This window comes from Artemia franciscana, chromosome 10, assembly GCF_032884065.1.
Source record: "Artemia franciscana chromosome 10, ASM3288406v1, whole genome shotgun sequence".
Classification (NCBI taxonomy): domain Eukaryota; kingdom Metazoa; phylum Arthropoda; class Branchiopoda; order Anostraca; family Artemiidae; genus Artemia; species Artemia franciscana.
Window position 1 is genome coordinate 1,901,335 of NC_088872.1, and position 17,178 is coordinate 1,918,512.

Below are 17,178 nucleotides of genomic sequence, written 5' to 3' on the forward strand. Positions count from 1 at the left end.
AGAAACATCACGAATATGTGTCTATTTCTATTGCTGTTTTTTTTTCTTGGGGAGATCGTATCGACCCAGTGATACTATAATATCAGAATATCGAACGGAAATTAAAAGTTCTAGTACCCTTGTTAAGTAAGCAAAAGCTTGGAGGTCAACAAGGCCCCCGACCACACTCTCCTTTGCACAAAATTATCTGATGTTTTTTTATAGTCATTTTCCACTATATTGATGAAATACCCAATAAATTTACTTTTTGAGATAGCCTGACTCCCCCCTCCCCACAATCGTGAGGTAAATGTCCTAAGTTTAAGATTAGCCCATTTCTTAGGCATGGTATTTGCTATTGGGAAGTAGGAATATATTTTTTGGAAGGGGACGGGGAGGGTTGAAATTTCTGCTGGGGGAGATTATCCATGGGAAGGGAAATTTCCAGAAGGCGGACTTTTCAGTAGAATTTTATACTGGGGATATTTTCTAGAACTCTTGTACGAAACTTTTGTGATATGTTATTTTTCTCTTCGTCGATTCACTTTTACCAGTGGATATGTTAAGGGTAAATGTCCAGCATAAATTTTCATCCGGCTTAAATATTATAGAAAATATTTTGGTGGAGACATGCGATTTTCCCTGGAGGTTGAGCTTGATTTTCTGGCATTATTCAAAAACGATCAGCAATTAAATAAAAAAAAACTTTTAAAATAAAATTTCAATAAATTTAATTTAGTTCAATAAAATTAAAGCCAAAGTTCAGTCTTTACTAAATCTAAATGAGAGAAATTAAGCTAAAATAAGAAACTAAGGATACTGAAAGTAAGGAACAACGTTTAAACTTAGAACGAAAAGAAATTATTCCATAAATGAAAGTTGTCCCCCCTTCCCCAACATTCACTGTTTACGCTAAAGTTCAAATTATGTCACATTCTCTAAATAAAACTCTTGAAACACAAGGGTTGTATAATTAGAACAATAAGAAGTTCTTTTAAAAGTACTAATGAGCTCTAGCATAAAGAGCTAGGTGTTGAGGAAAAGAGAACCTCCTTTATGTGCGTAATAATTTCTGCTCGCTTTAAGGTTTAATTTTGCTCCTTACTTTCAGTGGATTTTTTTATTTAATAATGACGAAGACCACACTGCCTTTCCATAATACAACCTCAGAAGAAAGAATAATGAGGACTTCTTTCCCAAGACAGTGAACCAACAAAACCTATTTGAATATATCGGCCCTATATCTAAGGGCCGTCTTCAGCAAAGAAAATGATAAACAATTAAACACTTACAATAAAAGCTCTCGGTTAAAAATCCATTTTTTTTAATAGCCTTAGTCATTAATTCTTAACAAAAAGTTCAGCCAAGACTGTGTGATAAAAGCTAACATTTTACAGGCTTAAAGGGTTCATTCATTGAACTAACTGTATTTATTAAAAATTGGAATAATTTCTTATTGTGAAATTTGCCTTCCCTGCAGCTAATCTTGTAGTTCTTTTGGGATGCAATTTTTCTACAAGATCAACTGAATTTTTTATGTAAGAATTTTGGGAGTGAAGCAATGGTTTGTGAAGCAAATGGGAGTGATGAAGCAATGGGAGTGAAGCAAATGCAGTGCATAGCCATTTTCCAATGTTTGAGGCAGGTGATTTTGTGCTAGCTACAATGGGTCTTAAAGTGTTTAAGTGAAATTTATGCCTTAAGGACTTAGGAATAATTTTATTACTTTTGCAAGATTCCAGAAACGTTTGTTGACTAATAGTGTTCGTGTGTTTTTTCCCTAAACTAATAAAATGAAAAATATCTTTGGTCAAATGCTCCCCATAAGCGTGGCATTAAAAATGACGAAGACCACACTGCCTTTCCATAATACAGCCACAGAAGAAAGAATAATGAGGACTTCTTTCACAAGACAGGTTATTGTTTATTATTTTCTTTGCTGAAGACGGCCCTTGGCCGAAATATTCAAATAGGTGTTGTTGGTTCACTGTCTTGGGAAAGAAGTCCTCATTATTCTCTCTTCTGTGGTTGTATTTTTATTTAATTAATATTCAGATCAGATGAAATAAGAAATTTATAATAATTCAAACTCAAAACTACCAGAAATTACTTTTAAAGAGCACAAAACGAACACAAATTAGATAATCAATTAGAGTAAACAAACATAGAACATTTATCAATATAAATAAACACATAAATTTAAGCTTTGTTTTTGATTGTGAAAATTATACTCAACAATATTTTACTATTAAAGAACGATTGACACCTATTAAAGAATTACTATTAAAGAAAAGGGTTTTTATTTCTGTTGATCTTAACTCAAAAATAAAACTAGATGTTTCCGTTTCAAATCGAATGAGCCCTCTTCAAAGCTAATACGACCAAAAAACCCTCATATGTTAATAGTGGGTAACTTGTATAAAATGTATCCCTTGTCTGGAGGGATCTGTTTTTTTTTTAACCCCTATGTTGCATTTATTTAAACTTCAGACTATTTTGAACAAAATGGTTATTTGAAAATTTTGATTTTGAAATAGATCGAAATTTTGACCGTTTTTGTCAAAATCAACCTTCGACCGTTTTTGTTTCTCAAAAAGGGCCAAAATTTTTCAATTTCAAATCGAATGAGCCTCTTCGAAAGTTTATATGGTCACCCATTCCATAAGAATTTCAAATGCTAAGAATTGACGGTTTACATAACTTACAGCATTTTCATGAGAGGATGGGCTTAAGAAAGAATCTAGAATTTTCAATTTTTCATTAGAAGTTCATGCTGCCATCCCTTCTTTAAAATTCTTATATACCCAGGGTTACAATTTACAACCCTTGACCCTGGTCTCTGGGGGTGTTTTTAAAACCCAGAGGCATTGTTATGACACAAATAGACTAATAGAATAAAACGACTATCTCAAAATTCCAAACAAATATATTTTGGGGGTAAAGAAAAGGCAAGAGTCTGGCTGCCCTTCGATCACTTTTGAGTCTTAGAGAGAGAATTAAAACTTTTAATTTTCAATCAAATGAGCCTCCTTCGAAATTTTTACAACCCCTCCTTCCATATAATCTTTATATGCTCCTAGGGCATTCCTTTCAACATGTAATCCCAGTTTTCTGGTAAATTTTGTCGACCCCAGAGTTTTGTCGTCTGATCTTTGAACTATTTCAAACAAAGTTGCTATCTCGAAATTTTAGTCGGATGCATTTAGGGAAAAGAGGATGCAAGAGGGGGTTTAGTTGTTCTTTGGTTACTTTTAACTCTTAAAAAGGTAACTAAAACTTTCAATTTATAATCAAATGAGCCCCTCCAAGGTTTGTAAACCACCCTTTCTCTAAATCCTTAAATGTCCCCGGAAAATAAACTTTAGCAAGTATACATGGGTTCTAAATGGGTTATGTCGACCCTGGAATTTTTGTTACCTAATTTTTCGACCATTTTGAAATAAATGGCTAATTCAAACTTTTAATCGGACGCATTTTGGGACAAAAGAGCGAAAAGGGGGCTATTTGTCCTCTGATCACCTTTCACTCTTAAGAAAGGTAATAGAAACTTCAAATTTTAATCAAATGAGACCCCTCTCAAGTTTATACGACAAATCCTTCCATAAAAAACTTATATACCATCGGAGTATAACACCTATTTGTAATAAATGACTAATTCAAAATGTATATTGAATACATTTTTGGAAAAAGGGCGTGAGGATGAGGGTTTTTTTTTATCCTCTCATCTTTTGACTCTTAAGAAAGGGAATATAACTTTCAATTTATAATTGAAAGGGCCTCCTCCAAAGCTTATACGACCACCTCTTCATATGACGTGTCTCTGGGGAAAAACATATTGTTATTTTGGAATAAAATTTTACTAACAGGATTTTCAAGGGGCAAACCTAGCCATGATAGGAGGACAATGGGTCAGCACTCATAATTTTGGAATAAAAAAACGTTAATATTCTTCTAGAGGCAAGGTTGGGGCTAGGCTATTATGGGAGGGCCTGGGGTTAGCTCCCATGATTTTAGAATAAAATATCGTTAATCCATTGTTTGTTTGCTCATGTTTTTTTAGGGGGGCGGGGGAGAGATCATTAAGGGGAAGCCAGGGGTTAGCTCCCTTGATTTTTGGAATAAAATATCGTTAATAAGTTCGCAATGCCTTTTAATTGGATTAGCCATGGCACTTAATTTTTTCATAACACTTCACCGATTTGATTTTAATTTCTTTTGATTATAATTCCAAAACACAGGAGTAAAATACCTTCAATAATTTTGCTGGGTGGAAGGGGGGTCGGGCAATGAAGCAAGGGCTAGAGGTCAGCTCCTTGGGTTGTTTGAATAAAATATCAGTAATAAGTTCGTCTTTTGCTTTTCTCTAATCAATCATGGGTGTCCATTGATCCGGGTGTCAGCTCCAATGCTCGTTGGAATAAAATCTCGTTATTAAGTTTTCTTGAGGGGAAGGAGGTCTGCTTATGGAAGGAAGGCCAGGGGTCTGCTCCTATTATTCTAAAATAGTTTATCGCTAATGAGTTGTTGTTTTTTGGAAGAGGACGGGGGCTTTAGGCCGTGGGGAAGGATGGGGGGTCAGCTCCCATGATTTTTTAAGGAAAATATCATTAGTGAGCTTTTTTTGTGGAGGGCTTGAAGATAGAGCCAGGGGTTGACTCCTAGGATAGTGGGAATAAAATGTCTTAAATAGGTTGTTGTTGTTTAATTTTTTTTTGGGGGGGGGGGTCCACAACCCCAGAGTTTTTGTATAATATTTGGTCTATTTTGAAAAAAATATTTGCCTATAAAGGCTTTTAAAAAGGAGGCTAAGGGATCCATAAGAACCTTATATCCATCCGGACCATAAATTACAATTTCTTACCGCGGATTATGGGCTACGATTGGAGAAAGTATGGTAATGAAGGGGGTAATAGTTTCAATCACATAATTTTTTCGTTTAAAAAAGAGCTAAAAGTTTCAATTTTGAATCAAATGAGCCTCCTCTAAGGCTTATTAAATAAAAAAAACGAGTTTTTTTAGCTGAAAGTAAGGAGCGACATTAAAACTTAAAACGCACAGAAATTACTTCGTATGTGAAAGAGGCTGCTTCCTCATCAACGCCCCGCTCTTTACGCTAAAGTTTGACTCTTTCTCTCAATTCTTCCTTTTAAAACAGTAAAAAACTTTAGCGTAAAGAGCGGGGCGTTGATGAGGAAGCAGCCTCTTTCATATACGAAGTAATTTCTGTGCGTTTTAAGTTTTAATGTCGCTCCTTACTTTCAGCTAAAAAAACTCGTTTTTTTTATTTAATTTCTGAACGTTTTTGAATCAATACATGTTTTGATTTTGGCTCTTCGCAGAGGAATAATCAAAACGAAATTCTGCATATTTTTTTTGGGGGGGGGGGGCTAAATGGCTTTCTCATAATTTTGATCGAATGATTTTGAGAAAAAAAGAGCAGGGCCGAAGCCTAGTTGCCCTCCGATTTTTTGGTTAATTAAAAAGGCAACTAGAACTTTTAATTTTTTACGAATCTTTTTATTGGTAAAAGAATTACGTAACTTATAAATTAGCTTACGTAAAGAACTTTTGTATTCTCATGTTTTTATTACATATATGAGGGGATTCGCCCCATCGTCAGTACCTCGCTCTTTACACTAAAGCTTAAATTTTATCCCAATTCATTAAGAATGACCCCTGAATCACAAAAGCCGTAGAATAAATAGTTGAAATTACTAAAAATACTTTAGCGTAAAGAGCTAGGTATCATAAGGAGGTGAGCCCCTTATATGGGTAATAATTTCTGTTTGTTTTAAGTTTTATTGCTGTTCCTTACTTCCAGGTGAAAAAGCTTTTTCACATTTATTTTTTAATTTTTTTTTTTAAATAATGCTAGTAAATCCTGCTCTCCCTTCATGGAAGTTTTCTTCTCCCATGACAAATTCTCGATGGAAAGTTCCCCCAGCATATCCCCCTCTTCTCAACCCCTCCCCCCAACCCAAAAAATCCTCCTGAAAACGCCTGTATACTTCCCAATAACCATTACTATATGTAAGCACAGGTCAAAGTTTTTAACTTGTTTCCCCTCCCACGGGGACTGTGGGGGAGTAAGTCGTCCCCAAAGACATAGTTATAAGGTTTTTCGACTACGCTGAATAAAATGGCTATCTCAGAATTTTGATCCGTTGACTTTGGGAAAATAATTAGCGTGGGAGGGGGCCTAGGTGCCCTCCAATTTTTTTGGTCACTTAAAAAGGGCACTAGAACTTTTCATTTCCGTTAGAATGAGCCCTCTTGCAACATTCTAGGACAACTGGGTCGATACGATCACCCCTGGGAAAAAAAAAACAAAACAAAAAAACAAATAAACACGCATCCGTGATCTGCCTTCTGGCACAAAATGCAAAATTCCACATTTTTGTTGATAGGAGCTCGAAACTTCTACAATAGGGTTCTCTGATACGCTGAATCTGATGATGTGATTTTCGTTAAGATTCTATGACTTTTAGGGGGTGTTTCCCCTTATTTTCTAAAATAGCGCAAATTTTCTCAGGCTCGTAACTTTTGATGGGTAAGACTAAACTTGATGAAACTTATATATTTAAAACCAGCATTAAAATGCGATTCTTTTGATATAGCTATTGGTATCAAAATTCCATTTTTTAGAGTTTTGGTTACTATTGAGCCGGGTCGCTCCTTACTACAGTTCGTTAACACGAACTGTTTGATATGGTCATTCATTCCACTAAAACCGTATATAACCCTGGGGTATGATTTTTAATCCTTTCCCCCGGGCTCTGAAACGTTGTGTCAATGCCATAGTATTGTTGTTTAATTTTTGGACTAATTAAGCAATATGGCTATCTCAAAATTTCAATTGGATGCACCCAGGAAAAAAAGGATACAGTTGCTATCCAATCTTTGGATATCCAATCTACGAAAAGGGAGCTAGTTGCTATTCAATCTTTTTTGCTCTTAAAAAGGACAGAAGGACTTGCCATTAACAATCGAACGATCTCCCTTCAAAGTTTATACGATCACCCCTTCTATAAGAGCCTTACATGCTAATAATGGGAAAATAAAATAACCCAGAGCCCTTTCCCTGAGAACAGTGGGGGAATTGTCATCCAAAATGACGTGATTACTGAAATTTTAAGCTTTAGGACCTTTTAGACCTTATACGACCGTTTTTGTTGAACAAAACAGTTATCTCAAAATTTTGACTAGATATGACTGGGAAAAGAATGGGCGTTGGGAGGCGGCTAGCTGCCCTCGAATGACTTTTAACTCTCAAAAACTGCAGTAAAACATTCTATATCCAATCGAATATGCTCTTTTTGAATCATTTGCGACAATTCAGGCTTTTAAAAAATACCTTGGTAAAAGAAAATAAATTAGTACATAAATAATACGCTGCAACCACATCAATCTTTACTTAGGCAGTGCTACTGTGTTGCATCTGAACATACCATATTTAGAAAACGGGCCAACTACCTGACTTACAGCCCTTGCTCTGAGGGTGGTACAGGGAGGGCTAGGTATCCCAAAAGATATAATTACTGGATCTGTCAACAGTGCTGAATAAAATACACTAGGACTTGAGATTAACAATCGAACAATCCCCCTTCGAAGTTTATGCGACCACCCCTTCTATAAGAGCTTTACATACTAATGATGGTAACTAGAATGACCAACAGCCCTTTTTTCCGAGGACAGTGGGGGAAATGTTAGCCCAAAATATATGATTAGTGGACCTTTTAGCTTTAGGACTCTTTAGACCTTTTACGACCTTTTATGTTGAACAAAACAGTTATCTCAATATTTTGACTGGGTATGTCAGGGGAAAGAACGGGCGTGGGAGGCAACTGGCTGCCCTTCAATGACTTTGGCTCTCAAAAACTGCAGTAGAACCTTAAGTTTCTAATCGAATATTCTCTTTTTGAATCTTTCGTGACAACTCGGGCTTTACAAAATAACTTGGTCGAAGAAAATAAATTAGTAAGTAAATAATATCCTGTGCCCACATAGATCTATAGTATCTGAATATACTATATTTAAAAAACAGAAAAAAACTCGCTAAAAGCCCTTGCCCTGAGGGTGGTAGGGGGAGGGATAGGTTTCCCAAAAAATATAATTACTGGACCTTTCAACATTGCTGAACAAAATAGCTCTCTTGAAATTTGGATTGGATATATATTCAATCGAAATTTTTAAAGAGCTAATGAAGGGTAAGGGGGCTGATGACCTGCCGTTCACTTTTGGCTCTTAAAAGGGCAACAGCAATCGTCTATTAGTTTTAACTCATAAAACAGACTATAACCTTAGATTTACAATCAAAAGAGCCTCTGCTCAAGTTAATACGCCCACCCGTTCAATTAGAGGCTTACATGCCCCAAGCGAATAACTTATGACCCTTGCTTCCAGGCTCTGGGGGTTGTGTCAACTCTGAAAGTCTTGTTATGTTTTTTATCCTTTGGATTTTGGATTTTTTAAGGATATTTTTGGATATTTTTGATATCATTTTTGGATATTTAATCCTTTGGATTTTTTTTTATTATAATGACAATTCTAAAATTTCTGTTCCATGCAATCTGGAGGAAATCTCAAGAGAGCACGGCGAGTTTCCGTCCGATCTTTTTTGACTCTTTACAAGAAAACTAGAACTCCTGATTTTAAATTAAATGGGCCCCCTTAGGAGTATATAAGACCATTATTTCCATAAGAACCTAATATTTTACTAATTGGCAACTAATTTGACTGAAACCTCTTGCCCTGGGGTATTTGGGAGATTGCCATGCCCAAAAACATAACTATTGGACCTTTCAATTAATTTGAACAAAATGGCAATCTCAAAGTTTTGATTTGATTGGTTTAAGAAACTGTTTGGGCTGGAGAGGGAATTCGTTGTCCTCCAGTCACTTCTTATTCTTAAAAAGAACACAAGACGTTTCAATTTCCAATAGAAAAATTATCATAAATTCTAATTTTTGGGGGAATATGGGGGCTGGTTGCCCTCCAATCACTTTTTCTTCTTAAAAAGGACACTAGAACTTTCAATTTACAATAGAAGGATTCTCTTAAAAATTAAATTTTTGGGACTTGAAGGGCGATTCGCTGCCCTCCAATCGCTTGTTTTTCTTAAAAAAGAGAGTAAAACTTTCAATTTCCAAGGGAATGACTCGCTTAAAAATTTCTATGACAATTCTTTCCTTAAGAAGCGCATTAGTCCGAAAAACATCGCTCTTTACTAAGGCTGTGTTATTGCACTACCTATGATAAATGTTCGTTTGGGGTATCAATTATTCTAGAATTCTAATTTGTGGTAATTTTGATATCTAGTTTTGCTGGTCCTAGATTTTATATTGGTCTTTACGTTTCTTTGAAAAACTTCTTTCCCAGAAAGTTTTGTAAAATTAATATTTTTTTTTGTTTTCCAGTGCAAAAGATTATTACATTTTCATGTACTTATCTTGGGAATTAAAATATATAGTTCTAGTTTTTATTTCTAATTAGTGTGTTTTGATTAATCGGAAATTCGCAGCAACGATCCTTTCTAAAAAATGTCATTCGGTTTTCCTGCATTTTGCAGATTCTAAATAACCGGGATGCACACATTCCTTATTAATCGTGTGAAACATCCATTTTTAAAATTATATACCCTTAACAGTTGCTAAGAAAACAAACACGCTAAATTACAAAGACAAATATAAATATATATATATATATATATATATATATATATATATATATATATATATATATATATATATATATATATATATATATATATAAAACATATTGCTGTTATATGACTTTCACGCCCTCATGAACACTCCCCAAAAATTTCAATGTAATGCCCTTAGACACTCCTAAGATATTGCTGGTGCGCCCTTTTGACAAACAAAATTTGACCTACTAAACTGAAACTTTCAGGGTATGTTGAGGGTATAAGGGAATTAGATGGATAAGGCTATAAGACTTACTTGACAAAAAAAGACTAAATGCTATAAACTAAACCACAACAACGAACCTATGCCACAGCTCAAAAAATATATGTCAGATGATCTTTGTATGCTCTGTTATCTATTAAATTGTTTGAGCAATCTAAAATCCAGTATAGATAATAAAAAAAAGACTTTGATAAGACCTAAAATATACAAATTTAAATAAACTCTCATCCGACCGTCACATATTTTTCAGAAGGCTTGAGTTTTGAGTCAATAATAGGACTAATGGATTTTTTGAATAAAAGAAAATGGTGAATGTGTTACATGTATCTACTTAAAAAGATTCTTTCTCTTTAGGTAGTGTAGGCTTTTAATGTCCGACAACACAGTAACCACTTCGAAACCCGGTCCAGACATGTTTTCCTTCAAAAATTCTTGAGACACTGACGTTACTAATTTTCTAAGAGATGTTGGTGTTAAATACGTAATTGAGAGGGCTATATAACCGATGCATGTATTAACTACTTAATAGTTTTTCTATGACTCCTTAAGAAAACCTTTGGGACCCCCACAAAATCCTGTCTTCCTTGATTGTTAAGTCACAGTTTCTTAAAGTCTGTAAAAAACCTAAGGTTGTAGAGAAAACCTTCAGGGTAAGAAAAATAAGTATTTCTTTAGATTTTACCTCATAGGGATTGTTTGTTACGCAATAGCAAGTGTTCTTTCTTAAAGATCTGCAAGGGCTAGGGAAAAGCCTTAAGGTCCCACTAGTGAGGAACCTTCAAGACAAAGGACCCTAGCGAGAAATTCTACTAGGTTCATATCAGCAAAATCACCCAAGACCCTAGAGAGGAATTCCAACAGGGTCCCTAGCAACAACTTTCATCAGACCCATAAACCTAACGACCAGGGGGCCTTAGCCTCCATTTTCATTGTTTATCCTAACATTCATTTCCAACGGAAGCCTTAGTTTCTAATTTCACCGGGAAATCTAGTAGTCTTTTCAAACGAAAAGGGCCGAGCATTCTATTCCAACGGGATAACATCTGGAATGACCCAATCATTCCACTGGAGCTCTAGCAACCAACCTCACCGAGCCCCTAGTATCCAAATAACTGACCAATCTGGTGCTTATTACGTAATGGGCTTTGTTTACTTTTAGCTGTTACGTAATAGGACTTGTTAGAGTCTACCAGTGAAGAGGGCAATCCCAGTCGTAACTGATTGGAATAAAACGTTGGTTGTTACCTAATACTTTAAGAAAAAAATTTCTTCAGGTTTTGCTTTTTCTTCGGGATTTAATTAGTTTCAAGGTGTTTTTTTTTTCAAATCGTTTTTGTCAGGGAACTCTTATAATCCAAAGATTTTTTTCCAGCTTAGGATTCAAAAGACATATTGTTGCCATGAAATGGAGTGCTAGAAGGGTGGACTATGAATGCTTCTCCATTATTATGATTTGGGGATACTTTCAACACGATAACCTATTGCTCGCACGGAGAAATCCTTGCCCAGCTTCTAAAACAATTAAATGAATTGCGAGTTCCAATTTGGCCGCATTAATTGACACGCCGAGGAAAAAATTGATTACTAGAAATTATTTACATTTGATATGCATCTGTAGGTTAAGTAATGCTTTAGAGAGTATAATTGTATAATATTGGGGCTTGTTCATAAGGTGTTATCAGAGATAAAAGTGAGAGTAACATAATGGTTAGAGTATGATATACCTTCATATATAATCAAAAGTATTTCTTTTCCTCTTCACTACACAGAAATAAGCACTTATATTAGAGACAATCTTGAACGAGCATACCTAAGTACATAGGGTACAAGATGCTTAAATTGCATTAGTGGCATATATTGAAGATTTATTGTGGAACAATAAATCTAAGGAATAATATACACAATTTCTTTTAATAAAAATGCATTTACAAGCATTATTAAACACAAAGAAAAGTAGTTATAAACAAAAAACGAAAGAACAAACCGTAAAATACTTATAAAGGATGAAATATAAGCGGAAAGAACAATGAATTAAAAAAGTTGGGAATCATAGCAAGCAATTCCAGCAGGGACCATAGCATTTAATCCCACCGGACCCCCATCATTCTACCCGACTAATCCTCATAGCATCAAATTTCATCGTGGGGGACCCCTAGCAACTAATTCCAGCAGAGGGCCCTAGCAATCAATTCCACCGAAGGATGGCAAATTTTAGCTCCAGCTCATTTCTAGAAAGATTTGAATCTATTTTAGAAGCAACTGAATGGACTTTTTATTTTAACTATTTTATCCAGATTTAATTTTGCCGACGCGTAAAAAGTGCTCGAACGATTTTCAAGCAGTCATGATGGTCTAGGGGATGCTGAAGGACAAAGCTATGTATTATTTATTTGTTATAAACTAAAACTGTTTTAAACCTGTACGCAATTTTTCCAAGCCACAACTGAATCATCAAGTTACATGAAACGTTAAAATAAATGTCTATTTTACTCGTTTATTCTGTAGGACCACCTGTACCATGTAAAAGCAAATGCGCCTCTGTGCGGGATTACCGCCTCTGAAACTTGTGGTTCAATCTATGTCTAGTTTTTCCGATAATTCTAAATCAATTGAGTATTTCAGAATTTTCACACAATAGAATTTTGAACTTGTTTTGATTAGAAGTATTGTTTTATATCACAAAATGGGTGAAAACTCGCTTCGCTGTGGGACAGTCTGTTTTAACTTAAACAAATGTCTATGTTAGAAGTTTATTTTGTTAGACTTCCTGTAACTTTAGAAACAAATTTGCCACCGTACAGCTTTACTGCCTCTAACACTCAGGGCTCAATATAAGTATAATTCATCGAATCAATTAACTATCTCTGAATTTTCCCGCAAGAGAATCTTGAACCTCTTTTGACTAGATTTGATGTTTCACATAAGAAAATACTTGATAAAAACGCTTGTTGTGAGACAGTCTTTTTGACTAAATGTTTATGTTAGCCGTTTGTTTTGTAGGACAACATGCACTTTTTAAAATTAAATAAAACAAAATTCCAACTAAAAGTTAAGAGCAAATTTAAAACTTAAAACCAGTGGAAACTATTACGTATTTGAGGGGCCACGCTCTCTAGTAAAAACCTCACTCTTTACGCTAAATTTTAAATTTTGCTCAAATTCTTTATTAATGACCTCTGAAACATAAAAGCCGTTTAATTAGAAGAGTTTTGAAAAATTTTCAAAAACTCTTTTGAAAAAAGTGAAAAACTTTAGCTTAAAAAGTGAGGTATTGACTAGGAGGAGAGCCCCCTCATATGTACAATAGTTTTTGTTCATTTTAATTTTCAATGTTGCTCCTTACTTTCAGTAAAAAAAACTTGTCTTTTATTTAATTTCTGATCATTTTTAAAATAATGCTGGGAAATCCAGTGCCCCCTTCAAAGAAATGCCCCTTCCCTCATGAAAACTTCCTCCATAAAAAGATTTAAGTAATCCTCTCTCCTGAACCCCCCCCCCTCCTACCAGAAAAATTTACTCCTGAAAATATCTGAATACTTCCTTATAACGATTATTATATGTAAACAATGAGCAAAGTTCATAACTAGTAGCGCTTTTCCACGGTGGATTTAGTCATCCTAAAATACATACTTAGTAACACGAAGTCCCCTAGCGGCAGGGTGGGGAACTAAAATTCCCAAGAGGGATGCACCCAACCCCTCTTTCAACTCTTCACCATCTCTCACCAACGACTAATTAATAAAAATTGACACTATTCTGAAAATATACCATCCACAATAATATAACTCCTATTTGCTTAAAAATGTCTCTCAGAAACTAGAAATTTCCTTTAGAGCGAAACCTTCCAAGAAAATATTCTACACTACCCACCATTAACACATCACATGCTTGAGTTGAAACTTGCCCTAATTTATCAAATCATGGAAAGAAAGATAAACCAAAACTTACATCAAAATATCATTCAAGGTTTCTTGATAACTTTTATTATATTTATTGAAAAGTTTATTATACTGAAAACTAGATTTTTTAAATTATAACAATGGCTATAACTATGGCTATGTATTTAAAATCTATTTTAAAGCGAATTTCGTTACTGCAAATTCTCAGATATCTAAATGGATAGGAATAAAAGCTGAATATGAGATATTTGCATGAAGGCTGCTTTCATGGAATAGGAAATCAGCTGCTCCAAATTGAAATAAACCGTTTTATTATATATTTTAAAAACTAATTTATGATAATGTGAAACATTAATATCTAAACCCTAAAAGGGCTCAGAATTGCCTTTCCCATTGCTAGATTCTGTAATTAGCTCTGGTGGGTATACTCAGATTATTTTTACTCGGAGAAGTATTATTCAGGTTGTTTTTATGGATCATAAGCTCATAATCTAGTTGGCTTAAAAATAAGTCCATTATAAATGAACTGACATTACCTTCTATAGAAATTCCAACAATTTGCTTACACAAATTACCATTTAACTTTATAAATGTGTTCAGTAGAATAAATTATAATGAATCATAAACCATATCCAAACTATTGCATCTTGATCTAATAGCACTTTTAAGGAAGTTAGTCGATCTAGCCTTCTTATTATAACTGTCATTATATAAAATAGACAAAAGGAAAGGTTTCTTAATAAACTTTATTTAATGTCTAATACTAGAATAAGAGGTAGATGAGTAGATAACGCTGTAAAATTATATGCATGTACTCTTCTGGTTGAAACTGTTTCCGGAGAGTCTATATCTTGAAATGAATTATTAACTTTCCTGTATTCACAGATGCCCACCTCACATCATGACTCCTCGGAGGAATACATACTTGCCAATATGGTTTTCGGCACAGTACATGCCTTACCCCAACAAATTGCCCAGTCGGCAGTAGGGCCTACACAAAAACGAGTGCAACCTGCCTAAGGTACTAAACACAAAGGAGTCAACCCTGTCTAGAATCTCTTCAACTATGAAAATGGCTCTGCTATGGCTAACACACATACTAATGCACCCAGCCTGCAATACTAATCAGAACCTATGCTTGCATTTTGGAGGGCAGTGAACTTCTAGTTAGCTAGTTATCAATCTTTCTGATCTGAGTAAACCATAAATTCAACTGCGCATGATTTACTATTCCATATATTTACTACTCTTTAGATTTCATTGTACCTTAAAGTTCACCAAAGGCAAGTTCACCAAGGCTGTTTTAAGCCTCTTGTTTATTGCCAGAGGACTACCATTTCTCCATTTTCCTCACGAAGACAGGTGCCTATGAAAATAATAAAAGTGATTCCCGATTCATTATTACGGTTACTTCGCATTTATTAACAGGCTTCAGTGACTCTATATAAGGTGAAATTTTAAATACATTTTACAATAGTAAGAAAATAAATTGTTTCCTTGTGCCAAAGCTAGCCTATACCTTTTAAAATTAATAAATAAAGAACGATTTTTTTTTAACCAAAAGTAAGGAACTAAATTGAAACTTAAAAATAATTCCTTAGATGAAATGGGCTGTCCCCTGCCCATCCCCTCACTTTTAACGATAAAGTTTCTTATTGTTTGAAAAAGTGGAGCTGTGAAAAAGGGTAGAAATTTAGTGGAAAGAATGAGGCGTTAAGGATGGGACACCCCCTTTTATATGCGGAAAAAGCCTGTTCGTTTTAATTTTTACTGTCCGTACTAACTTTCAGTTAAACAAAACTTTTTTTTATTTCTGAACAATTTTCAACTAGAACAGGCTCAATTTTGACACGGCATATTTTGACACAAAATCTATTTATCCAATTTCTGATAGTTTTTCAAATCCAAAAAATCTGGCTCACCATTTATAAGATATACCACAATATCCTCACTAAAGCTCCTCCGCAGAATTTCATCGAACATAAAGTGTGCTCCCCCCGTCAATTTCCCTCAGGTCAGTTCCATCGTCACTGAAAATCCATTCTCCCCATAAAATTTCTTGCGGACGATTCAGCCTGAAAAATTTTCCCTTACATTTTTTCATCTGAATAGGATTTTAATCTTTAATAGGATTCTCAGTCATTCCAGGAATGCCCCTTCCGTGGAAATTTCCTTGTAATATCTCCACATGAAAAATTGGCAGCGATAAAGTAGGAAAATTAAAGAGAATTTCGTACAGTAATTCTATCAAATACCATCGGTGCAACATTTCCGCTAAAATATTCATTCCCCAGGAAATTTTCTCCCTAAGAAAGATTCTTCCCATCGAAATCCAATCCTAGCATAACTCCCCCCTCTGAAAATTGTCTTTAAACTTCCCAATAACAAATACTATATTCAAACAATAGGCAAATTTCAGAACTTAAAGTGTTCCTCGGGTTATTTTACACCTAGAAACATAGTTATTTTTTCTTTTATCTATACTGAACAAAATGGCTATCTCAAAATTTTGGCGAGATGGCCATATTAAACTTTAGTAAAAAATGGGTGTTAAAGGGGCCCCAGCTGAACTCCAATCTATTTGGTCACTTAAAAAGATACTAGAACCTTTAATTTCTGTTCAAATGCACACTCTCCCTCTTGTAAGACGATCACCTCTGAAAAAAAAAACAGACAAATAAACACGTAATTGTCATCTGTCTTCTGGCAAAAATATTGAAATTCCACATTTTTTTACCCGGAAGCTTGAAACTTCTACAACATGGCTCTCTGGTACGCTGAATATGATGACAAGATTTTCATGAATATTTTTTGAATTTTAAAGTGTCTCCTCTATATATAAAATCAGACAAATTGTTTCATGCTCCTAACTTTTGATAAGTAAAAATAAACCTGACGAATCTTATATACTTGGAACATCAACAATTGCTTAGGAACAGCTTAGGGTATTAAGTTGAAACTTTTATGGCATGATAAGGCGAATTTTTAGCTAAATGATACCCATTATGTGCATACTACTTCTGTTACTACTGCTCCAATAACTGGTTCTATAGCTAGTCCAACACCTTCTTGCACTGTAGCTTGGTATTACAGTGAAACTGTCATGGAATGTTTAACTAAAGTGAAACACACTATATGAATGCTGGCTATCAAGAAAGGATAATAGCTTTATCCCAGGAATAGCGTGGATCATTTAGTTGAAGCTTTCAGTTCATGTTCAGGATAATTTAGCAGTATCTTTCTAAAAGGTGCTACTACTTGCAAATGGTTTACTATTACTAAAACTATTGGAATTAAGATGAAATTTCCAGGAAATATTATAGGTGAAATTCATCAAAACACACGGTATGTCTGCAGACTGTCAAAAATAT

At 34.6% G+C, this 17,178-nt stretch overlaps 1 protein-coding gene across 3 annotated transcripts in view; it reads right to left on the reverse strand.

Annotated features, from left to right (window-relative positions):
* Positions 1-15,747, reverse strand: part of LOC136031644 (myosin heavy chain 95F-like) — a 97,216-nt gene extending 81,469 nt beyond the window's left edge. Inside the window, exon 1 of one of the 3 annotated variants that reach the window (XM_065711294.1) lies at positions 15,730-15,747. In XM_065711294.1, the coding sequence (XP_065567366.1) occupies positions 15,730-15,732 (3 nt within the window). In that variant the 5' untranslated portion in view covers positions 15,733-15,747. Of the gene's footprint in view, positions 1-9,941; positions 10,038-15,729 lie in introns of those variants that run through there. The other 2 variants (XM_065711295.1, XM_065711296.1) reach the window with 2 other exon arrangements.
* Positions 15,748-17,178: the final 1,431 nt, after the last annotated feature.